This window comes from Carcharhinus amblyrhynchos, unplaced genomic scaffold (assembly GCF_965287045.1).
Source record: "Carcharhinus amblyrhynchos unplaced genomic scaffold, sCarAmb.v2.hapA chromosome_329, whole genome shotgun sequence".
In the NCBI taxonomy this organism is placed as follows: Eukaryota; Metazoa; Chordata; class Chondrichthyes; order Carcharhiniformes; family Carcharhinidae; genus Carcharhinus; species Carcharhinus amblyrhynchos.
Genome location: NW_027650069.1, coordinates 101,576 through 127,129, shown reverse-complemented (window position 1 = coordinate 127,129; position 25,554 = coordinate 101,576). Strand labels below are relative to the sequence as shown.

Below are 25,554 nucleotides of genomic sequence, written 5' to 3'. Positions count from 1 at the left end.
GATTATTAGGGGCACAGACAGCGTAACTAAGGAGAAGCTATTCCCCTTAGTTTAAGGGGACATAGGTTCAAGGTGAGGGGCAGGAGGTTTAGGGAGGATGTGAGAAAAACCTTTTCACCCAGAGGGTGGTGAGGGTCTAGAATGCACTGCTTGGGAGGGTGATAGAGGCGGGTTGCCTCGCACCCTTTAAAAAGAACCTGGATGAGCACTTGGCATATCATAACATTCAGGACTGTGGGCCAAGCGCTGGCAGATGGGATTAGGTGGGAGTTCAGATGTTTCTCGCTTATCGGGGCAGACTTGCTGGGCTGCACTCTGTGACTCTATGATTATTACTGGTTTGCTCAGGGAAAAAGCTACAATCCCTAAGATGCAGAACAAATCAGTTTCTGAACTCCTCTGTACTCTTTTTGATAAGAGCTTTTGACAGGAGTTTGGTGTATGGACTCAGGGTGGGACTGAATGTATGCAGATAGTTTTGTAAATATACATGATTAAAGTTAGATCTCTGTAATGGAGTAAAGTTCTTGCTTATAGTACTACTTATTTAGATAAATATTTGAAATGAGCAGGTGGGGCAATGCTACCTGGATAATAAGTTCAGTCCAGAGAACGATGAAGAAATCACAATGAATTACCAGTCCTTGGCCAGCAGTGAGCTTCTCAGTATTTACACTGTTGAACATTTTGCTGTTGATGTTATTCATGGAGGCCCCACCTTCTCAGCCCAACCCCTTGCCTGAGGTGTGATGACCCTCAGGTCAGATCACCATCAGTCACCACCGCTCCCCCTTCCCCCCCCCACAAAGGGGACAGCAGCCGCTGGTTATCTGGAACAAAAACAACTTTACTGATATTCTAATAGTCCCAATTTCTGTAGCCTGGCCTCATTATGAATACGTCCCAACCTCAGCCATCTTTTAGCAGCTTGGAAAGATATGGGTTTGGAACAGAGTGTGGAGACATGTCACCCACTGGACCCCACTCTGTGTAAGACATTGCCCTTTTAAATGCTGCTTCAACAGATGCCATTGAGTTCCCACAGACCTGAGCAGCCAATTAAAGATCTTGTGATTTCTCCCTGCCAAGAAAGTCCAGTTTGTGTTGCTATGGTTTCGACCCCGTTTCACGGTATAGATCTGGTGTTAATTATTGACAAGAGTTGCAACAGGTACCCCCAAGACAGAAGCCCAAATCGACAGGAAATCTGCCTTCGCTTCTTTTAATGGTGAGGACTAACTTTTAATGGTGAGGATATTGTCCTTTTTGCTATTGCTTGGCTGCGGGTAGGTTGTGGCACAGACTTACTGACACAGGTAAGGCTAGCCAAACATCGACAGGTGCCTCACTTCCAGTCACTGTCCCACTTGTCTCTCTTTAACCCTAAACTATCTTCATTAACCTCCCCATTCCCAGGTTCTTGTTCTGGTTCTTTCAGCCTTAACTATTTACTTGAGTTAAAATAAACTTCTAATGTTAAAAACCATGGATATTTTCTGTATCTCTATTCAGTTTAAATCTGGCCTCACCCTCATCGCTGTCAGCAAGTGACGAAGCTAGAATGAACCTGGTGAAAGGAAGCAGGAGAGAAGGGAACGAGGGAGCGGGGTTAGGGTAGGAGAGAGAGGGCAGGCGAAGGGAGGAGGGGAGAAGGTGGCAGGGGGAGGGAATGGAAGGAGGGGGAGAAGAATGGAGGGAGCGGGAGAAGGGGATGGGGTAATGAGGGGAGGGAAGGGGAAGGGAGGTGGATGGGGAGGGGGGAGATGGAGGAATGACGTGGGGGAGAGGTTGGGAATTGGATGGGGCAAGATAAGGAGGGAGATGGTGGAGGAAAATGGGGGCAGGAGAAGGAAGAAGGGGGCAGAAGGAGTAGAGGAGGGGGAGAGGGTGGGAGGTGAAGTGGAAGCTGGTGACTGATCATTAAGCAAGAAACAGTATTTGGCAAATCCCATATTGAGATTTCTAAAGTTCTTTGTGAAAGGGGAGCTGGTGTATTTTGTATCGGAGAGTTTTGGGAAGCAGGAGGCAAAGAACTGACCTTTCAGAAGGAAGGGGAGTGTGTAGATTGAACAAACGGTGAAGACGAAGTGGAGTGTTTAAACGTCAATAGAACAGAATGACATAAAGCTTGTTTCCAATGGAGCAACGTACTCCTTCACCTGCTCCAATCGGGGGACCCAGATACAAAATGTTTCCATGGGGAGTAACTGTGGGCTGTTTGTTTAAAACGACCAGAAGACGCCAGCAGATTACTGAATCTTTGATATTCAGTGATGCCCCTCACCCCAATACTCATTCGATTATACAGCATTATCCCTTGAACTGAGTGGCTGGCTTGGCCATTTCAGAGTCAACCACATTACTGTGAGTCTGGAGTCACAGCCAGGTCCAATCAAGGACATTAATAATCCAGATAGGTTTTTTCAGCAATCCACAATATTTCAAAGACTTTTAATTCCAGATTTTTAAATTCAATCCATCTGCCATGGTGGGAATTGAACCTAGGTTTTCAATCCAGTGACAATACCACTCCCTCCCACCTTCCTCTTTTTGCTATCAATTGGGATATGTGATCATCGATTGCAATCCAAATGATGATAAAACCAGTAATTTATCAAATTCTATTTGTTCCAGTTTGCATTCAGCACTGCAGCCCCCTGGATCTGAGCAATTGTAGAAAGTCTCAGAACAGCACCAGGTGCTCCTTCCTCTCAGGGGCATGGGCTTTTCATCTAAGGCACAGTTACAAGTCCTGATGCAACTTTGAAAATTCTGTAATAAAACACAAGCCTGGCAGTATCTGTGCAGAGTGAAACTGTGTTAATGTTTTGAGTCCAATATAACTTATTCAAGACAGGAGATTCATCAGGATGAACCTGGGCTGGAGCATTTTAAGTTCAAGTTTATTTATTAGTCACAAGTGGGCTTACATTCACACTGCATTCACACTGTGAAAATCCCCTACTCGCCCAGTCCAGCCCCTGTTTGGGTTTCACTGAGAGAGAATTTATCATGGCCAATGCACCTAACCAGCACATCTTTCAAACTGTGGGAAAAAACTGGAGCACCTGGAGGAAACCCACGCAGACACGGGGAGAATGTGCAAACTCCACACAGACAGCAACCCGAGCCGGGAATCAAACCAGGTCACAGGCGCTGTGAGGCAGCAGTGCCACCGTGCCGTTCCTTCAGCTATGAAGGGAGGCTGGTGAGGCTGTGGTTGTTTTCCTTAGAGCAGAGAAGGCGGAGGGGGAACATGACCGAGATGTCCATAGGAAAGAACTCTTCCCCTCAGTAAAGGAGTCAATAACCAGGGAGCAGAGATTTAAGGTCAGGGGCAGGAGATTTGAGGGAAAAACTTTTCACCCAGAGGTGGTGGGAAACTGGAACATACTGCCTGAAAGGGTTCTAGAAATAATCAAATGTACAAGGCCATGGACCAAATGCTGGGAAATGGGATTAGAATAGATAAGTGCTTGATGGCCAGTGTAGACATGATGGGCTGAAGGGCCGCTTTCTGTCTTATGAAATGGAATCTAAGAGCAGGGCTGAATATGTTACCCTTGAGTAGGTCACCCCTGTGCTCTTGAATATTTCAATCATTACACTCCACCAGTGTAGCAATATAAACTCTGAGAAAGTGTCATTTTTTGATTGGTGCTCTTGTCAATGTCCACTTACCTTTACTGGAACTTACAGCAGTGCAGGAACACAATCTTTGCAACAATTTCAGAAACTTAAGAAGCTCCACTGCCTTCAGGCAAAGGGAAATAACCAATCTTCACCACTGCACTTATATCCTAAAATAACTTGTCAAAGTAAAATCCAAGTTAAAGACAACTGCCATTATTTCTAATTAAGGATTACTTATTCACCAAGGGGAATATGGGTAATTAATCAAACTGAGATGCATTGCATGATAGCAACAGTATTTAGCTGACCAGGAAATTCTGCAGCAAGTGAGTTGCTTTCTGAATTCCCAAAGCCTTTCCAACATCTGCAGATGACAAATCTGGAAGAATGTTCAGGAGTACCAGGATGAAGCAACTTGTTTAACTACAACTCCATCTGCCAGATTGAAAATGCACTCCCTCCACCACTGAGACACAGGGGCAGCTGTGTGTACCATTTACAACACGCACTGCGGCAAATCACCAAGGCTCCTTCACAACTGCACTTCACAAGCCTATCACCAAGATGGAAAAGAATACTAGGTAGATTGGAGTTTTACAACCTTCAAGTCTCACATTAATCTGTCCTGATTGGAGAGTAGCTAACATTGTTCCTCTGTTTAAGAAGGGGAAAAGAGGCAATCCGGGAAATTACAGATCTGCGGGCCTTACATCAGCGGTGGGGAAATGATTGGAGAAGATTTTTAGGGACAGAGTGCACTCACATCTGGAAGAGAATAGGCTTATTAGCAATAGGAGCATGGTTTTGTGAAGGGGAGATCATGTCTCACAAATTTGATTGAGTTCTTTGAGGAAGTAACAAAAAAATTGATCAGGGCAGGGCAGTTGATGTTGTATACATGGATTTTAGTAAAACCTTCGATAAGGTTTCTTGTGGCACGCTGGTACAGAAGGTGAAGTCATATGGGATCTGAGGTGAGCTGATAAGATGGACACGAAACTGGCTTGGGCAGAGAGTAGCAGTGGAAGGGTACTTTTCTAACTGGAGGTCTGTGACAAGCGGTGTCCCTCAATGATCAGCATTGGGTCTCTGTTGTTTGTGATATATGTAACTGATTTGGAGGAAAATGTATGTGGTCTGATTAGTAAATTTGGAGATGATAGAAAAATTGGTGGAGTAGCGGATAGTGAGGAGGATTGTCAGAGGATACAGCAGGATATAAATTGGCTGGCGATCTGGGCCGAAAGATGGCAGGTGGAATTTAACCCAGGCAAATGTGAGATGATGCAATTTAGGAGTCTACTGCAGAAGAAAAGCATACAGTTAATGGTACAGCCCTTAGAAAAATTAACATACAGAGGGATCTAGGCATGCAGATTCATAGTTCCTTGAAGATGGCAACTCAGGTAGACAAGGTGGTCAAGAAGGTGTATGGAATTCTGGCCTTCATCAGTCGGGGCCTTGAATATCGAAATTGGAAAGTCATGTTGCAGCGGTATAAGACTTTGGTTACGGCACTTTTGGAGTATTATGTACAATTCTGGTTGCCACACTACCGGAAGAGTGTTGAAGCATTGGAAATGGTGCAGAAGAGATTTCATAGAAAAATAGAATCCTACAGTGCCGAAGGAGGCCATTTGGCCCATCGAGTCTGCACCGACCACAATCCCCACCCTAACTCTAACCCCATAACCCTGTATTTACCCTAGCTAGTCTCCCTCACACTCAGGGGCAATTTAGAATGGCCAATCAACTTGAGTCGCACATCTTTGGATCGTGGAGGAAACTGGAATACCCGGAGGAAACCCACACAGACATGGGGAGAACATGCAGACTCCGCACAGACAGTGACTGAAGCTGGGAATCAAACCCGGGTCCTGGCGCTGTGAGGCAGCAGTGCTAACCACTGTGCCGCCCCAGGATTTACCAGGATGTTGCCTGGTATGAAGGATATGGACTATGAAGGAAGGTTGAACAAACTTGGATTGTTTTCGTTGGAGTGTTGGAAGAGGAGGGGGAACCTGATAAAGGTTTACAAGATTATGACAGGCTTGGATAGAGAAGATAGTCAGAGTCTTTTCCCCAGGGTCAAAGGGTCAATTACTCAGGGGCATAGGTTGAAAATGAGAGGGGGAAAGTTCAAAAGAGATGAAGGGACAAGTTTTTCGCATAGAGGGTGGTGAATGGCTAGAACGCGCTGCCGCAGGAGATGGTGGAAGCAGATTCTATAACAACATTCAAGAGGCATCTGGATAGATACATGAATAGGCAGAGAATAGAAGGATATGTACTACATAGAGGCAAGAAAAGATTAGATTAGAGAGGCATCTGTGTCGGCACAGATTTGGTGGGCCGAAGGGTCTGTTCTTGCGCTGTACTGTTCTTTGTTCTTTGAAATAAGTCATTGTTGGATCAAATTCCAGGAAATCCTGACCTAACAGCATTGCTGGAGCACCTTAACTACATAACCTGCAACGGTTCAACAAAGCTGTCCACCACCACCTTCTAAAGGACAATCAGCAATGGACAATGAATGAATAATTCTGATATCCCACAAATCAAATAAGAAAATGGTGTGGTAATATTAAGGTTCCACAATAAGTTACTCCCTGTCTATTCCAGTCTAAGCATCATTTTAATTAATTATAAGTATTATTTACTGAGTGTGGACCCCTTTGACACTAAAAAATGTGGAGTTTTATTCTTTCGGCTTTTACTCAAAGATTTTTTAAGAAGTTTTTTTGTTTACTTTGACATTTCTTTCCTCTTATTTCCCTCTCTCTGTGTGTGACTGTTTGATATACACTCACTTATTTTTGTATGTGGTTTTTTTTAATGTTTCGGTCCAATTAGTTAAACAGATAAATGGTTAATCTCCCTGTTAATGTTTCCTTTAGTTATAAGTCTCACTTCTTTGGAAGTAAATAAAAATATTAACAGTCGAAAATGCTGCTACATTTTAATCCAACATATAAACCGAGTAAATTTTAAGAAAACCGGTGTGTCCCAGTGAGATAGTATTGAGTTTCAAGTGTTACGAGCAAACTCCTGTACCAGATAAATGAGAATCAATTTATTCTGGAGACTGAAATTGGCTGTTTCACAACAAATTGAAGAACTAAATACTATCATCTGGCCAGGAAGTATCAAACAGATGAGTGATCTGGAGTTTCTTGTACTTTACTGTGGGAGGGAAAATTGCCTGTTGAGAGAATCATAGAATCTCTGCAGCGCAGAAGGAGGTCATTCAACCCATCGAGTCTGCAGTGACTGTTATGTTGAGCTGATGTGAATCTTAAGCTGGGTGCATCATCCACTAAACTCTGCTTGTAGAGCCCCTACAGTGCAGAAAGAGGCCATTCTGCCCATCAAGTCTGCACCAAAAACAATCCCATGCAGGCCCTATCTCCATAACCCCATATATTTAACCTGCTAATCGCTCTAATCTACGCATCCCAGGACACTAAGGGTAATTTAGCATGGCCAATACACCTAACCTGCACATGTTTGGACTGTGGGAGGAAACCACAGCACCCAGAAGAAACCCACTGGCACAGCGGTTAGCTACTTCACAGCTCCAGGGATCTGGGTTCAATTCCCGGCTTGGGTCACTGTGCGTGTGTGGATTTTGCACGTTCTCCCTGTGTCTGCATGGATTTCCTCCCACAGTCTAAAAGACGTGCTGGTTAGGGTGCATTGATCTGAACAGGCGCTGAATTGTGGCGACTAAAGGAATTTCGCAGTAGCTTCATTCCAATGTTAATGTAGGCCTTACCTGTGTCTAATAAATAAACTTTTTTTAACGTGCAAACTCCACTCAGACAGTGGCCCAAGCCAGGAACACAGATCCCTGGAGCTGTGTGCCATTGTTCCACCCTTATTTCCAATTAGAATTGATAATGCTTAGACTCTTGGTTTCAAAATAATTTTCAAACTGCTACATCATTGACTAAGGCTGTGTGGTAACCCATTATGCAAATTTCATTCGAAATGAACCTCTGTTTAGAAAAAATAATATCACCTGGTGATGGTGAGTCATCATCTTCAACTGCTGTACAACATGTGGTTTATGCAATTGAGTAGTTAACTAAGTCCTTTCCAGAGGGTAATCAAGAGTGGACCACATTTTGTGGCACTGGAATCATATATCCCAGTGTAAATGAGGGCAGCAGCTTATTTCTGATAAAAGATCAATGATAAACCAGTTTGGTCTTTATGATAGATTGGTGGCTACATTTACTGCCACCTGTAGTTTATTCATGCTTCTCACTGCGGTAAATGGTCCTTTCAATCAGGAATGGGATTATGGCTTTGCATTGGAGTATAAAGTTATTGGGACAACGTAGACTACAGTTTCTATAACCGTGGGGTTGGAGATGTGATGGAGGGATATTGCTTTGTGATAAGTAACTTTCTCTCAGGAAATTTATAGGGCAGGATTTATCGTAGAGGAGATCTATTTGGACTGCTCAGTGATGTGATCTTCTGCAGAGATCAGTATAATGTCGGTCCACCTAAACCCCACATATTAATCTAAATTTGCCCTTTCAGAGTATCTTTCCTGTACTTTTGTAATATCTGCAACATTGCTGAAATATGAATGCCTCACAAATTTCCATCTTACGGTATTCCTTGCAACTAGCAATCCGAAATTAAATCTTGTCAAACCTTAGTTTCCCTTTAGATGGAAAAGTTAAATTAAATTTGACATTTGTTGCAAAAGTCTGTTCTTTATTATTTCTGGATTATCAATTATATTTTCATTGTTGTCTTAATGTATTTTGATAATAAAACATATAGTGGTGGACAGTTAAAGACAATGTGAGAACTTGGCAATTGATGTATATGGCTGTGTCTGACTAGAAGTGATAAGTACCACATGAGCTCTGGAAAGATGTTCAGTGGTGAGTTGTACATTGCCTGTTGAAAGAGATTAAATGAGTGCTGGGAGAGCCCAGGATAGAGTATACATGGGGTGTGGTTTTGAAGCCCTTTCTCACTCCATACTGTTGCTCCTTATAATTTCAGATGTGTGAATGCTGATGAAATAATCCCTGATTATCTGTTGTAAACACCCTGACTATGTTTTCTGATATATTTGCTTTTTTAGAGAAAGTTACTATTCCTGCTTTGGGGATAGTGCAACTTACACTGGGGGACCGTGCATTATTCAGACAGGTTTTGATAGATTTTTTTATATATCCCTCAGTGCAAGAAACGGTTTCCACAGCAGAAGCATGGATAATGAAAGAGTAAGTTTATTTAAAGCTACTGGTGTCAGTAAATGTTGATTTATTGTTAATATCTAATTGGTTCACTGTTGCATTTGTATGAAAAATAAACTGCTGTCCTTACTCAGACCGGTATATGTGATTCCATCACCACCAAAAGGCTTGACTCTTCATTTCCCCCTAGAAAGGACTTCTTCTTTGACAGACCCTGAGGGTCGAGGATGACTTGCTTCCACTCTGGGGACATGGTTGAATAGTCCAACCCTGCAGCTGCAGACTGTGCTACAGGTTTGGCAGGTGGTTCTGGTGAGGTGGGTAGGTGGATTCGAAGCTCTTTCTGCTGTTTACACTTGGCCTCCACGTGCCCCATCTGGTGATGCTCATGGTGATTGGTACCTTTGTAGATACTTTTTCTCCAGTTTGGGCTTTCTAAGATAAGTGATTCCCACATGTCGATGGGGATGTTGCATTTATTTAGGGAGGATTTCAGAGTGTCCTTTTAGCACTTCCACTGCCCTCCTAGTGATCGCTTGCCATTGCGGAGCTCAGAGTGGGACACTTGTTTCGGGTGTCCTGTGTCGGGCATGTAGACAATGCAGCCCGCCCATTGCAGCCGGTCGAGTGTGACCTATGCCTTGATATTGGTGATACCAGCCTGGGAGAGGACACTGACATTGGTACACCTATCTTGCCAGTGGATTTGTGGAGTTTGTGGAGGCAACATTGGTGATATCTCTCCAGAGATTTGAGGTGTCTGCTGTACATTGTCCATGTTTCTGATGCATACAGGAGGTGGGGACCAGAGCTGTTCTGTACACCATGAGCGTGGTGCTGGATTTGAGATCTTGGGCTTCAAGCACTTCCTCAGGCGTCTGAAGACTGTACTGGCACACTGGAGTTGATGTTGGATTTCATTGTCGATGTCTGCACGCATCAAGAGGAGGCTCCTGAGGTGTGGGAAATAATCCATATTGTCCAGGGGCTCAACGTGAATCCTGATGGTTGGATGAGCAGTTTTATGTTGCAGGAGCAGGCTGGTGGAGAACATTTTTGTTTTTCATGATGTTTAGCCAAAGGTGCTTTCTCTCATGCCTTGGTGAATGCAGTGGTTTGTAGATCGGCCTCTGAGCGTGTGCACACAGGCTTTGTTTGCACACCGCAGTTTGATGACAGACATTGGGGTGGTCTTGGTTCTAGCCTCAAGGTGTTGGAGGTTGAATAGTTTCCCACTTGTCTGGTAAGTTAGCTGCACTCCAGCGGGGAGCTTCAGTGTGCTCGGGTGGAGCGTTGCTGAGAGGAAGATGGAGAGCAGCGTTGGTGCGATGCCACAGCCCTGTATGACCCTAGCTTGCACTCTTATTGGGTCTGTGGTGGTTCCGCTGGTGAGCATCACAGCGTGCATGTCATCGTGGAGGAGGCGGAGAATGGGGGCAGCCAAATTTGAGGTGGATGTTCCACGATTCTTCATGGTTGATAGAATCAAAGGCCATTGTGAGATCGAAGAAGGCCGTGCACACAGGTTGATGCTATTCTCTGCATTTTTCCTGCATTTGTCACAGGCTGAAGATCATGTCCATCATGCCTCTTGATGGGCAGAAACTGCACTGAGAGTCATGGAGGAGTTCTTTAGCCACTGAGAGGAGGTGCTTGAGGAAGATTCTCACAATGACCTTTCCCACTGCAGCCTGAATGGAAGTCCCTTGGTATTTCTGCAGTGGGACTTGTCTTCCTTTTTGATGATGGTCCCGAGTAAGGCATCTTTGAGATCTCCTGACGTACTCTCTTCCTTTCAAACAAGGGTGATGAGATTATGGAATCTTGTCAAGAGTGCCTCACGCCACATTCTAATACTTGAGTGCCAGGCGCCTTGTTGTTTTCAGCTATTTAATTACTGATTTGTGTAAATGAACGTTCTGCAGCAGTTGAAGATGAAGATTCACTGCCACTGGCCAAAAGATGTGCAATAAATTCTGGCTTTACCATCCCAAGTACATAACCAATGTACTGCTACGAGTTTGTAAAGAGTACTCATCCAGAACTCCCAAAAAGTAACAGACTCCCATAAGCTGATCATTCCACGCAAAGAAATTTGATTGATAACAAACTGCGAAGATCAACTCTCCACGTGCTTTCTCAATGGCTCTCATCTGTAGTAAGTGGATCAGATAGATGGTAGTCAGATGACAGGCAGAATATATAAAAAAAATCAAATAATGATTAAAAGATTAATAAGGACTGAAGAATTAGGATGTGAGAGAAAGCTGGCTGGTAAAGTGGGCTTTGTATTGTTCGGTCTACACCTAAGCAGTACTGAGAGCAGTGTTCCTGTGAACTGCATAACTAGGGAATTAGAGAGAGTTTTAAACTGAGTAGTTGGGGAATGGATCAAATGTGGGAAGATAAATATCAAAAGATAGAGGCAAAGCAAGCGAGGAAGGTATTAAAATGGAAATGATAAACAGACTGTGATAAGAAGGACAGAGAGCATACATTTCAGAGTAAATCAGAAAGGCTGGAGGTTACAAAAATAATAAAAGGTCAAAACCTAAGGCTCTGTATCTGAATGCACATAACATTTGAAGCAGTACAGATGAACTGATAGTGAAAATAGAAATAATTAAATACTATTTAATAATCCATTACAGAGAACTGGCTACAGGATATAATAGTTTGGGACCTGAATATTGAAGTATATGTGACATTTAGGGAGGGCAGGAGTTGAGGAAAAGGTAGAAGGGTGACTCTATTAATAAAGATGATATTAGCACAATAGAGAGAGATGACTTAACTTCAAGAAACCTGCATGCAGAAGTGGTTTAGGTTGAGATCAGGAAGAAGTTGCTTGTGGGAACAGTGTGCAGGCCCCTACACACAGACTTGAAGGTTTGAGAGCTTTTCCCTGAATTCTGTTTAGCATTTCTATCAACAATTTTTGTGGATTCAGATGCTACTTCTAGAAATCAGATTTAAAATGACCATAAAAACAGAGATTTCAAGTGTAGTGTGCATATTCACTAACTGTTACAAAATATGTACTGTACCTAATAGTTACGAATCGCTGTAGAATGTGATATCTGCATTGTGGATTTTGTATTCAGCAAGGATACTTTTGACAGTATCCATGTCCAACTTATGTTGATGTCAGATTAATGCCTGCTTTGTCCTTCTTTCCAAATCCAAATTTGGAAGGCTGCTTGTTAAGCCAGATACCAAACCCTTCAATCTACTGTGCAATGAATGACAATTTTTAATTTTTCAGGATTCCTCTCCCTCATCTTACAACCGCAGGCTAGTGCCAGTATCCCTTCCTGTGTCAAGCTCGCTTACACCCTCACTTCCAAATTCACCAGTATGTAATGGGACGACATCTCCCCTTCGGTTTCCAAATGAAGGTCAGTACAAATGTGGAATTCTATATAATGGGAACTCGATGGCACTCTGTATTAGCTGCTGATGTTTCATGTTTGGAATGTACATTAACATCCAACTCTCGTTAATGGCGTGTTTGATGTATCCTTGGGATGTGGAAATACATGGAATGAATTTTGCCAGATCCATCCAGATTTACCTATGAAGTGATAGTTTCACTTAGGGAAACAAAAGAATGGTTGGAGTGGAAAATAGAAAAGGATATTTTTGAGTTTTAAAAGCTGGAGGTATTATGCCTGGTTTATTCAAATTGAATGGAAACTTGTAGCACTTCCTGTGTGTAACTGTTTCCACAATATACTCTCTGTACAATACAGGATTGCTCTGATGATATGGGTCTTTATTGTTAGAATATCATTTGGTCCTTCATAGAACCATAGAATTCCTGTAGTGCAGAAAGAGGCCATTCAGCCCATTGAGTTTGCATCCACTCTATAAAAGAGCACCCGCAACTCCCAGTCCCCACAAGGCACTCCTCTCCTTCCTATCCCTATAAACCCACACATTTTCCATGGCTAATCCATCTAACCTACACATCTTTGGACTGTGGGAGAAAACCAGAGGACTGGGAAGAAACCCACGCAGACACGGGGAGAACATGGAAACTCCACAGTCAGTGACCCAAGGCTGGAATCAAAACTGGTTCCTTGGCACTGAGGCAGCAGTGCTAACCATCATGCCAGTGTACCACCCATGCAAGCTACCTGTAAGAGAAACTGAGCAAGAGCGACTGCCCAGCTTTTTCCTCTGGTTTCCAATTTTAGGTTCTTCAGATAATTGTTCAAATCTCTTCTGAAAAACAGTTTTGACCAAGCCTTCCCTAACCTCTTAGGAAGTGCATTCTGGATCCTAAGCACATACTACATTAAAAAGTTTGTCTATTATTGCCTGTCTTTTGCCATTCACCTCAAGCTTATATAAAAAAAGACAGAATCTGGACATCAATGGCTAGGCCAGCATTTATTGCCTATCCCTATTTACTGTTAAGGTAGAGGTAAACCTTGAACCACCACAGTTCATAGGTGTAGATACATCCATAGTGCTGTTAGGGAGGGATTTCCAAGATTTTCACCCAACAGTCAAGGAACAGTGATATATTTCCAAGTCAGGGTAGTAAGTGGCTACAATGGAAACTCAAAGGTAGTGCCAAGGGCATCTACTGCCCTGGCGCCGCACCTGCGCAAAGATATTTTGGCCTTGGAGGGAGTGCAGAGGAGGTTTACTAGGCTGATACCGGAGTTGAGGGGGTTGAGCTATGAGGAGAGGCTGAATAAACTGGGCTTGTACTCGTTAGAGTTTAGAAGAATGAGAGGAGATCTCATTGAGACGTATAAGATGATGAATGGGATGGATAGGATAGAGGTGGAAAGACTCTTCCCGCTCAAAAAAGACAATAGGACTAGGGGGCACAGCCTCAAGATAAAAGGGGGGCGGTTTAGAACGGAGTTGAGGAGGAACTTCTTCACTCAAAGGGTGGTGAATCTCTGGAATTCTCTGCCCGTTGAAGTGGTGGAGGCTGCCTCGCTAAATATTTTTAAGACGCGGGTTGATGGGTTTTTGATAGGAGAGGGGATTAAGGGTTATGGGGAGAGGGCGGGAAAGTGGAACTGAGCAGCGACAGATCAGCCATGATCTTATTGAATGGCGGGGCAGGCTCGAAGGGCTGGATGGCCTACTCCTGCTCCTATTTCTTATGTTCTTATGTCCTTCTGGGTGATAGAAACCATGAGTTGGAAGGCACTGTCAAGGAGAGTTGGTGAGATTCTGCAGTGCATCTTGTAGATGGTATACACGGCTACATTGCTGGTGAGGGGTTTGAATGTTGAAGGTGATAAATGGGGTGCCGACCAAGCAATTGTTTTGTTTTGGATTGTGTTAAATCTCTTAGAATGGCACTCAGCCAGGCCAGCGAAGAGTGTTCATCGCACGCCTAACTTCACATTGAAACGCAAGTAACTTTCTTTCACTTAATAACCATATTTCACATAACTTCCATCAGCAGCTGGTAGATAATGAGCAGGATTCATGGTTGAAAGCAAATTACTACAGATGCTGGAATCTGAAACCAAAAGAAAAATGCTGGAAAATCTTAGGTGTGGCAGCATTTGTAAAGAGAGAAAACAGCTGACGTTTTGAGTCCAGATGACCCTTTGTCAAAGGATTTATGGTTCTATTTTCCTTCCTATTTATTCTGCCATCATCATGTGTAATAACTGTTAAGTAACACAGAGATATATTCAGTGACCTTTTCACGTTGGTTCAGAACTATAGTGCACTGTGTAAAGGTTGTTCCAATGGGGGTGAAGTTCAGTAAGGTGGGAGGAGGCTTGAATGGAGAGAAACACCCAGTTTCGACCTGTTGGACTGAATAACCTGTTTCCATATTGTATATCTTTCATGTGTTCAGCAAAGAACAAATGTCTTTTTACCTTTTACTGGCAGACTTTGGTAGTAATTTATAGTTGATCTAGTGCCATTACTCCACAGATTACAACATTAGTTTTAACTGTTCAATTCACTTATCAAAATGGCCAATTATTTACCTTTGCTACTGTTACCCAGAACAAAGAGGTTTAAACTAGGCTTCTTTCAATAAATGACAAACTTAATAGTTTATCATAAACCCAATCTTGCAAAATAGAAAGGCAAAACATTTTAAGATACAGTATGAAAGTATGAAATCACTCTCTAAGTGTGTCTTTCTCTCTCTTGCTCACACATACACCCCCCAAATAAAATAGAGGAATTCTGCCAAAGGTTAAAGGTCAGTGGTTCAAGGGCAAAGGAAAGATGGCCGATTTCTTCAAATGGTGGCTGGGCGAGGTGGTTATTCTGAATAATAATCGATGACTCTTTCGGGTGGACTCGAGAAACACTTGTAGATCTATTCCAGCATGGAGAGTAAATTAGAGGAGCTTCGATTCACTTCTGGCTCTGTGCTGCTAAAAGGCCTTTCTTTTTTGTGTAAGCATCTGGTCTTTCTCTTCCCAAAGCAAATAACCAACAGGTTATTCTCCAGCTTGGGGTTTTTTCCTCATTCATAAACAACAATGTGCCCCCTTTTGTTCGCATCCACCGGGGCCAAGGTATTCTGCTTGTTAACCGTGTAATAAAAATAGCAATCTGAGTCTGGCATTATGCCTTTAAGACACACCACCCTCTAAAATACAAATAGGCAGGTCTACCCATACTCCTAATGTGTAGGTTTCATGTTTAAGTAGCCAAGAATGTATCCTTGTTAGTGTATGTCTGGCTTGTACTAATTATTTCACTTGCTTTGTAGATCCAGTGTATTTCAACATGACTTCACCTTCTTCAAGCAGCAAGGAGCTTATATGCGAACTGAAGGCTGGAAAATCGCTGAGACCAACACACCAGACTACTGGCCTAACCACAATATTTTCCGGCAGTGGAAGAAGTGTGAGTGGAATGCAGCGACAACCTGCATTTGTATAGCATCCTTAGCATAGTAAAATGCCCAAGATGCTTCCTAGCAGCAATCATCAAACAAAATTTGACACCAAGCCTTACGAACTTGTTTACATATCACCTTAATGAAATGAAACATACCAAGGCACTTCAACGTCAGATTATCAAATCAAAGGCAATATTAGAATACTGGTTAGAAAGAGGTTAAAAACAGTATCATGTATCAAGGGGCTGGCACAGCGGCACAGTGGTTAGCACTGCTTCCTCACAGCATCAGGGATGCTGGTTTGATTCCAGCTTTGTGTGTGTGTGTGTGTGTGTGTGTGTGTGTGTGTGTGTGTGTGTGTGTGTGTGTGTGTGTGTGTGTGTGTGTGTGTGTGTGGAGTTTGCACGTTCTCCCTGTGGCTACCTGGGTTTCCTCCAAGTCCTCTGTGGTTTCTTGCCATGGTCCAAAGATGTGCGGGTTAGGTGGATTGGCCATGGTAAATTGCCTCTTAGTATCAGGGGGATTAGTAGAGTAAATAGGTGGAGTTACGGGGATAAGGCCTGGGTGGGCTTGCTGTTGGTGCAGGCTCAATAGGCCGAATGGCCTCTTCTGCACTATAGGGATTCTGTGATAAATGATGAGAAGGTTTAGAGAGGGAATTCCAGACATTAGGGCAGGGAATCGAGAGATACGGACCATGTAGAGACAAAAGGTCTTTAGTTTAGAAAGGTGCATGTGTCGGCACAGGCTTGGTGGGCCGAAGGGCCTGTTCCTATGCTGTCCTTTTCTTTGTTCTTTATATAGATGTGACCTTTTGAAAAGAATATTTCTGCTGAGTAAAGGACACTGGGCTGCAGCAGCTGATCTGTTATATCTGTGAAGAACACAACTTGCCTTACAGAGCCACAGGATGTGATTTTACCTTCGTCTTCACTGTGAACACAAACTATCGCGAGTCTCCAAAAGTGCAAATCTTGCTGGCACGATCTTGTTTTCTGATTCTCCCAGTTCCTCCATGTGATGTTATGAAGTTCCTGCCCAGGATGGTCGGGAACCTCATTTCAATACATTTCCATATAATTAGCGGGCTTCCGCGATGTATCATCCCCCATATTTGGAATTCCTCCTCTTGGGTGCACACAGGAAGTACAGCCTCTGGTACCCTGGCATTGAACCCAGGCATCACTCGCAGCATTGACAGTGCCAGGAGGCACTGCCAGATTACCAGGGGTCAGTGACAGACAGCATTTAGTCAGCTCCATTGGGAGCCCTTCGTGTAAGCAGTTGATAGGGGCTCTCCTGGTGCATGTTGTATGTGTGGGGGGATTCCCCATGTAGGAGGAGTGCCCCTTGTGCATGTGAGGGGTGTTCCCGTCTATGGGAGATTCCCATTGTGTGTGTGTGGGTTCCCATTGAGCATGTGCAGGAGGGGTTCCCCTTGTGCTTGTGGAGGGGTGGGGGTGGAGGTGGAGGGGGGTGGATGTTTCCCATATCCAAGGATTCCTGGATTGCTGCTTTTTCCTTCCCCACCCCACTGGTGTGATCGCATGGACCATGTTTCTGCAGTATGCGCTGGATTATCTGGAGAGAAAACTCGGCTGTACAGCCTGCAAGCTAAACACCGGTTTTCTCGCCTCAGGGAATGGAAAAGTTTGTCCACAGTTTACTGAGCTCTCAGAGGACAGTGGTTAAGAGAAGCCCAGATTGAAACCCGAGAGAAGTCACATAACCAAGCTATCGGGCATAAAAATATTCCTGATATGATCTGACTGTCATCCATTGCCACAGAAACAAAAGCATTAGAGGTGGCACAGTGCTTAGCACTGCTGCCTCACAGCACCAGGGACCCGGGTTCAATTACGGCCTCAGATCACTGTCTGTGTGGAGGTTGCACATTCTCCCCGTGTCTGCTTGGGTTTCCTCCCACACTCAAAAAGATGTGTGGGTCAGGTGGATTGCTAAATTGCCCCTTGGTGTCGGGGAGCTAACTAGGTAAATGTATGGGCTTATGAGGATTGGGCCTGGGTAGGATTGTGGTCGGTACAGACTCAATGGGCCAAATGGCCTCTTCCTGCACTGTAGGGATTCTACGATTAGCCCATCTCTTTCTCTGAAACCTCTTACGAAACTAAGCAGTTCATGGTATCAAAACCTACCAGAAGATCTCATTGCAGCAAAGTTTTGAATAGCTTTTAAAGAAACATTCTTAATCAACGTCAGTCTCTCCAAGATAAAAGAAAATCAACCCACAATAACTGTTTGACGGAGAAACCCCAAACCAGCAGCAATTGGGGAAAGTAACTCTTCAGTTGTGGAGAAGTCGAGGGAGGTGGTGATGGTTAATTTCAGTTGGATTTTGTCAGCATTTACGTGGAACCTGCTGTCATGTTTCTGATGATGCCAATATCAAAATATCAAAATAAAGTTTATTTATTAGTCACAAGTAGGCTTGGATTAACACTGCAGTGAAGTTACTGAAGGAAGCCAAAGATGGATGCTTGAGTTCTCCAGAGGCAATAGTGTCGGAGCAGAAAGGGAAGCTGTGACTGGGTGGGACAAGGCAGTAAATGCCTGGTTATGCTGTTCTAGTACAATACTGTCCTATCCAGTTGGACAATATGGGAGAAGCACTGTGGGAGGTAGTATGGTCTGCCGTGTTGAAGATTGTACTCAGGTTCAGAAGGTTTAGTGTATTCTGGGCGCTGTTTGAGAAATGGTGGGGGAGGGGCCTTGGGATACAGTCGGTAGCATCCCTACCTCTGGACCAGAAGCTCCGGGTTCGAGTTGAACACCAGGACTTGTCGGCATAGAAGGAGCATTTAACTGGGCAAATAATCAGCTGGGACATCATTCTATCACTTCACTCGCTATTCCCCAATGGTAAAAAAATTGTAGGTGTTCCTCATGGATCAGTGCTGGGACCTTTGCTGTTTGTAATATATATAAATGATTTGGAGGAAATGTAACTGGTTCGATTAGTAAGTTTGCAGACAACACAAAGGTTGGTGAATTTGCCGATAGCGATGAGGATCATCAGAGAATACAGCAGGATATAGACCAGTTGGAGACTTGGGCGGAGAGATGGCAGATGGAGTTTAATCCAGACAAATGTGAAGTAATGCATTTTAGTAGGTCTAATACAGATAAGAAATATACAGTAAATGGCAGAACCCTTAAGAGTATTGATAGGCAGAGGGATCTGAGTGTACAGGTACACAGGTCACTGAAAGAGGCAATGCAGGTGGAGAAGGTAGTCAAGCATATAGCATGCTTGTCTTCATCGACCGGGGCATTGAGCTTAAAAATTGGCAAGACATGTTGCAGCTTTATAGAACCTTAGTGAGGCTGCACTTGGAATATGGTGTTCAATTCTGGTCACCACACTACCAGAAGGATGTGGAGGCTTTGAAGAGGGTACAGAAAAGATTTACCAGGATGTTGCCTGGTATGGAGGGCATTAGCTATGAGGAGAGATTGGAGAAACTTGGTTTGTTCTTACTCAAACGACAGAGCTTGAGGGGAGACCTGATAGAAATCTGCAAGATTATGAGGGGCACGGACAGAGTGGATAGTCAGAAGCTTTACCCAGGGTGGAAGAGTCAATTACTGGGGGGGGGGCACAGGTTTAAGGTGTAGGGGCAAGGTTTAAAGGAGATGTACGAGGCAGATTTTTTATACAGAGAGTAATGGGTGCCTGGAACTCGTTGCTGGGGGAAGTACTGGAAGTAGATACGATAGTGACTTTTAAGGGGCGTCTTGACAAATACATGAATAGGATGGGAATAGAGCGATATGGTCCCCAGAAGTATACGGGGATTTAGTTAAGTCGGGCAGCATGGTCGGTGCAGGCTTGGAGGGGCCGAAGGGCCTGTTCCTGTGCTGGAATTTTCTTTGTTCTCTGTGTGAAAATATGCAAGCAAAAGGGACTGTTTTAAAAGTGAGATATGAGTGCTTGTATGGGAATACAGGGTTATCTCAACAGGTACCGGGGACACACGTTCCACTTACTCAACATTTAAACAATTATCATTTCTGCAGAATCAGTGGTTAAACTCAGGAAAAGTACCTCTACATGGCCGGGTGCAGTCACTGCATGCGAAGCCTTCCAACCCATCAACAGCTGGAAAATCGAGCACCGATCGCAAATCTTCATTATAAACAAAAGAATAAAAAGGCAGTTAAAGTGTACCAATAAACAAAAGTTCCATTTCTTATTAAATTAATTTTTTATTATTCTCTCACAATTGTCCAATTCTTTGTTTTCTTGTGGCCGGATTAACTGAGATTGCCATAGAGATGCTACTTATATATTGTAAAATGTGACTTAATTTTATGCCTCAGTATATCACATATTTGCTTATTTCTTTCTCACAATATATTGATTCACTTTTAGGTTAATGTGAGACCAATGGGATTCATGATGCTTAACAAATGGGAAATCTGCAAGTTTTTAATCCATTCTACACTTAATAAGCAGAATGAGCTTGGATCAGTGTCTGTCACTGTTAAACTCTGGGAATTGCTGGGGAATAACACAGATCAGGGCAACAGAATAAGTAACTCATACATCAGACAATGATGTTCAAGAATGAATTAATAGAACTAATAGCAATAACTGAGTATGACCTGACAGCCATTATAGAATCATGACTGCAAAGTGACCCAGGCTGGGTCAAGGGTATGTGACATTTTGGAAGGGGAGGTGGGGAAGGGAGGGGAGGTGGGGTAGCTCTGGTAATCAAAGATGACAACAATAAAGTTGTGATAATGACCTTGACTCAGACTATGGAATCAGTTTGGGTGGGGGTAAGAAATAACAAATGAAAGAAGTCACTGGTGGAAGTGATTTACAGGTTCTCTGACAGTAATTATATGCAAAAAATGGTAGCTTGTAAGAAAGGGCAATTTTAATTTTCTAGGTTGGATGAATCAAATTAGTAAAAATAGTTTGGAGGATGAATTCATACATTATATTCAGGGCAGACTGTATTAGTGAGGCAGTGGTGTAGTGGTATTGTCACTGGACTAGCAATCTAGAAACCTGGAGGAATTCTCTGGGGAGTTGGGTTCAAATCTCACCACGGTGGATTGTGAAATTCAAATTCAGCAAGAAAGTTCAGAATTAAAGTTCTGATGACAATGAAATGATTGTCAATTGTTGTAAAAACCCATTTGGGGTTCATTAATATCAACGTGGAAAGGTAATCTGCCATCCTTACCTGCTGTAGCCTACATGTGACTCCAGATCCACAGCATAAACACCACGACCTGATTGAAACCTTATCCTCGAACACACAAAGGTGGATCTGGTCTGCCACTCAATAAGATCATGATTGATGTGATTATTTCAAATTCCACATTCCCATTTATCCCCCGATAACCTTTGATTTTCTTGTCTAACAAGAATCTATCTACCTCTGCCTGTGTCCCTGCCTCTTCTGCCTTCCAAAGTTGTACAACTCTGATTGTAACAAGCGAACCCTAATTTTAAAACAATGCCCAACTTCTGGCTGCACCTACATGTATCCTTCTGTGCTGTAAAAGTCTACGGTTCTATATATATATCTATAGCAACTGAACCAGCTTAGGGGTTTAAAAAAGGAGCAGCATGAACAAGTTGGGCCGAAGGTCTGTTTCCATGCTGTAAACCTCTATGACTCTAAGGCAAATGGTTGGCCTTCATTTCAAAGGGATTTGAATGGAGAAGTAAAGATATCTTGCTGCGATTGTACAGAGCTTTGGTGAGAACCCACCTACAGTATTGAGTACAACGTTCGTCTTCTTATCTAAGGAAGGGTATGCTTGCCACATATGAGTGCTTCTTTTTTAAAACCCCTAAGCTAGTTCCAATTGCCCGCATTCGGCCCATATCCTGCTAATATCTTATCCATGTAGTTGTCTAAATGCTTTTTAAAAGAAAACCTGTACCTGCCTCTACTACTACCTCTGGCAGCTTGTTCCAGACACCAACCCTGTGTGAAAAAAATTGCCCCTCTGGATCCTTTTGGTATCTCTCCCCTCTCACCTTAAGCCTCTGCCCTCTAGTTTTAGACTCCCCTACCTTTGGGAAAAGATATTGACTATCTAGCTGATCTGTGCCCCTCATTATTTTACACACCTCTATAAGGTCACCCCTAAGCCTCCTACGCTCCAGACAAAAAAGTGTCAGTCTATCCAACCTATCCTTACAACTCAAACCATTAAGACCCCGGTAGCATCCGAGTCAATCTTTTCTGCACTTTTTTCTAGTTTAATAATATCCTTTCTATAATAGGATGACCAGAACTGTACACAGTATTCCAAGTGTGGCCTTACCAATGTCTCGTACAATTTCACCAAGACGTCCCAACTCCTGTATTCAATGTTCTGACCAATGAAACCAAGCATACTGAATGCCTTCTTCACCACTCTGTCCACCTGTAACTCCACTTTGAAGGAGTGAAGAGCCTGTGCCCCTAGATCTCTTTGTTCTATAATTCTCTCCAATGCCCTACCATTAACTGAGCAAGTCCTGCCCTGGTTCGATTTACTGAAATGCATCACTTCACATTTATGTAAATTAAACTCCATCTGCCATTCGTCAGCCCATTGGCCCAAATGATCAAAATCCTGTTGCAATCTTAGATAACCTTCTTCATTGTCCCTATGCCACTAATCTTGGTGTCATCTGTAAACTTACTGACCATGCCTACTAAATTCTCATCCAAATTATTAATATAAATGGCAACTAACAGTGGACCCAGCACTGATCCCTGAGGCACACCACTCACAGGGCTCCAGTTTGAAAACCAATGCCCAACAACCGCCCTCTGTCTTCCGTCAAGAAGCCAATTTTGTATCCATTTGGCTACCTCATCCTGGATCCTGTGAGATTTAACCTATGCAACAACCTACCATGTCAAAGGCCTTGTCAAAGGCCTCGCTAAAGTCCATGTAGACAACATCAACTGCATTGCCCTCATCTACCTTCTTGGTTACCCCTTCAAAAAAACTCAAATTTGTGAGACATAATTTTCCATTCACAAAGATGTGCTGACTGTCCCTAAACAGTCCTTGCATCTCTAAATGCCTGTAGCTCCTATCTCTCCAATACCTTCCCACAACTTCCCACTAGATGTGAGGCTCACCTGCCTGTAGTTCCCAGGCTTTTCCCTGCAGCCCTTCTTAAACAAATGCACAACATTTGCCATCCTCCAATCTTCAGGCACCTCACCTGTGACTACCAATGATTCAAATATCTCTGCAAGGGGACCCACAATTTCCTCCCTAGTCTCGCAGTGTCTTAGGATATACTTCACCAGGTTCTGGGGATTTATCTACCTTATGTGCTTTAAGATTCCAGCACTTCCTTCTCTGTAATATGTACACTCCTCAAAACATCACCATTTATTTCCCCAAGTTCCCTAATATCCATGCTTTTCTCAACAGTGAATACTGATGAGAAATATTCATTTAGGATCTCACCAAGCTCTTGTGCATCTGAACATAGATGATCTTGTTGATGCTTAACAGGTCCTACTCTCTCTCTAGTTATTCTTTTGCCCTTTATATTTGTAGAAGTTCTTTGGATTCTCCTTTGCTTATCTGCCAAAGCAATCTTGTGTCCCCTTTTTGCCCTCTTGATTTCTCTCTTTACTTCTACACCCTCTATACTATTCAAGGGATCCACTTGATCCCAGCTGTCTCTGCATGTCATGTGCCTCCTTCTTCTTGGCCAGGGCCTCAATATTCCAAGTCATTCAGGGTTCCCTACTTCTACCAGGCTTGCCCTTCACTCTGAGGAATGTGCTTACCGTGAATCCTCATTAATACACTTTTGAAACTCTCCCACTTACCAGACATCGCTTTGCCTTCCCACCGACTCCCCCAATTAACTGTTGAAAATTCTACCTGATACCGTCAAAATTGGCCTTGCTCCAATTTAGAATTTTAATTTTTGCATCAGACCTATCATTCTCCATAGTTATCTTAAAACTAGTGGAATTATGGTCAATGATCTCTCACTAGCACTTCTGCCACCTGCCCTTCTTATTTCCCAAGTGGAGGTCAAGTTTTGCCCTCTCTCTAGTCAAATTGAATGAAAAATTCCTCCTTAATACACTCAACAAATTTCTCTCCATCCAAGCAACTAATACTAATCTTGTCCCAGTCAATGTTGGGAAAGTTAAAGTTCCCTACTATTACCATTATTTTTCTTGGAGCTATCTGTAACCTCCTTACATATTTATTTAATCTTATCTCAAGTTCCCACCGACTATTTGGGGTCCCATAATACAGCTTTCCTAATTACTTGCTGTATTGGTAAATTTTAAGTGATTCGTGAACAAGGTCACATAGGTCTCTTTGGATATCAATGTTTAGAAGTTTTCACCATTTAAGAAATAAATGCCTTCGCGTGTTTCTACCCAAATGGATAACTTTACACTTATTCACACTTTACAATTTACATCAATAACTTAGATGAGTTACTAAATTTGTAAATGACACAAAGATATTTGGGAGACTCTATTGTGAATGTCGCACTCAAGACGTGAAGGAAAATAAATATTTATCAGCTGGACTACTTTATAAAGACTTTCTTTGTACTGTTCAAAATGGAAGTTGCTGAACTGACAAGCTGTCTCCAGCAATTTCAAAGTGATTTCATGGAAGTCTCTGTCTGGAATGACAAAAGGAACATTTCAATTGTCTTCTGGTTTTTGATTCTGGATACATATAAATTCCCAATTTGTATTTTATTCTTGTTATGCTCTGAAGCTTTTTCCTTCCTATATTGTGCGAGTGCAAAAGGGGTGAACGTTACAAAATCTCCCTTCCATGAGTGTGTGTAAAAATAAACCAACCCTTTTTATTTAATCTTATCTCAAGTTTGCTGTGTAAGTTATTCTCAGAGGACTGGAACATTCAAAATGTATATTTTATTCATGCCTGTGACATGAAGAGGACACAAGGACCTTGGATTTGGTTATTGATAGGTTGTTGAATGGGCAAAAATATGGCAGAGTATAATCTAGGAAAATCTTGACACAAAGAATAAAAGGGCAGCATAGTACTTAAACAGAGAACAACTGCAGAATTCTGAGGGATCCATTTGTTCTAGTCCATAGGTTACAAAATGGTAGCATGCAGGTAAAAGGTAAAGTTTTCACAGTCCCAGGTGACCGTAGGCTGTTCTCCCAAGGGGATGGCTACTGGTGGTGATTAAATCTGAGGATCACCACATTACAGATAAGGGGCAGGGGTACAGTTGAGAGATCAAGTCTTCATGAATAACCTCAGCTGGTACAGGAATTGAACCTGCCTTGTAGGTGTCACTCTGAATCTGAACTGCAGGTTTGGACTCCAAATTATTGCGATTCATAGAGTTTAGACAGAACAAAGTCTTAGTAGGATTGTTGAGGAGCCTTAAGGATCCATCAGATGTCACCTTCAGGGTAGCAGGGTAAAGGAAGGCAATTGCATTCAGATAGCTTTGGGAGACTTTTAGTTTCATTGAAACTTTTGTGAGCAAAGCTATGAAGACGTGTAATTACCGGCCTAGGAGTCAGGCCTCGAAAACAGGAGATGACGTGCCCCTTCAAGGTTATTACATCAACTTTCGTGTTGAGATTAAAAAAATGTGGTAGCCAGCGCTCAAAATATTTAGCTAGGAGCTTGTCCTCAGCTCCTTCACAAGGACACTTGTCCTCCGGCCCCAATTCTCCAGATTGATCAGATATTGACACATCAACTCGCTGAATTTCCAAAGATTGAAAGCAGGCCTAAACTGAGGAAACTGCATTCTTGACAGGATTCTTTCCTTCACTCCATCAATCTTCTTAATGGTCCTCTGCGGTTTAGCAATAT

The 25,554-nt window shown here is 43.0% G+C and overlaps 1 protein-coding gene and 1 long non-coding RNA gene across 6 annotated transcripts in view; one reads left to right on the top strand and one right to left on the bottom strand.

Moving 5' to 3' along the window:
- LOC145339109 (transcription factor HES-7.1-A-like) overlaps positions 1–25,554 on the bottom strand; it is a 98,629-nt gene that overhangs the window by 48,875 nt on the left and 24,200 nt on the right. The window contains exons 1-2 of one of the 3 annotated variants that reach the window (XM_080183546.1): positions 20,928–24,545; positions 19,775–19,855 (exon numbers count right to left, since the gene is read on the bottom strand). In XM_080183546.1, coding sequence (XP_080039672.1) covers positions 19,775–19,822 — 48 coding nt within the window. In that variant the 5' untranslated portion in view covers positions 19,823–19,855; positions 20,928–24,545. Of the gene's footprint in view, positions 1–19,774; positions 20,375–20,927; positions 24,546–25,554 lie in introns of those variants that run through there. The other 2 variants (XM_080183547.1, XM_080183545.1) reach the window with 2 other exon arrangements.
- On the top strand, positions 1,089–19,860 carry LOC145339110 (uncharacterized). Of its 3 annotated transcripts, XR_013885954.1 has the most exons (6): positions 1,089–1,228; positions 8,843–8,885; positions 9,049–9,175; positions 12,124–12,256; positions 15,577–15,713; positions 19,747–19,860. It is a non-coding gene; the product is annotated as an uncharacterized LOC145339110 (long non-coding RNA). The 3 variants fall into 3 exon arrangements; XR_013885953.1 differs by lacking the exons at positions 8,843–8,885; positions 9,049–9,175 and having other exon boundaries at positions 1,092–1,248; XR_013885952.1 differs by lacking the exons at positions 8,843–8,885; positions 9,049–9,175 and having other exon boundaries at positions 1,093–1,228.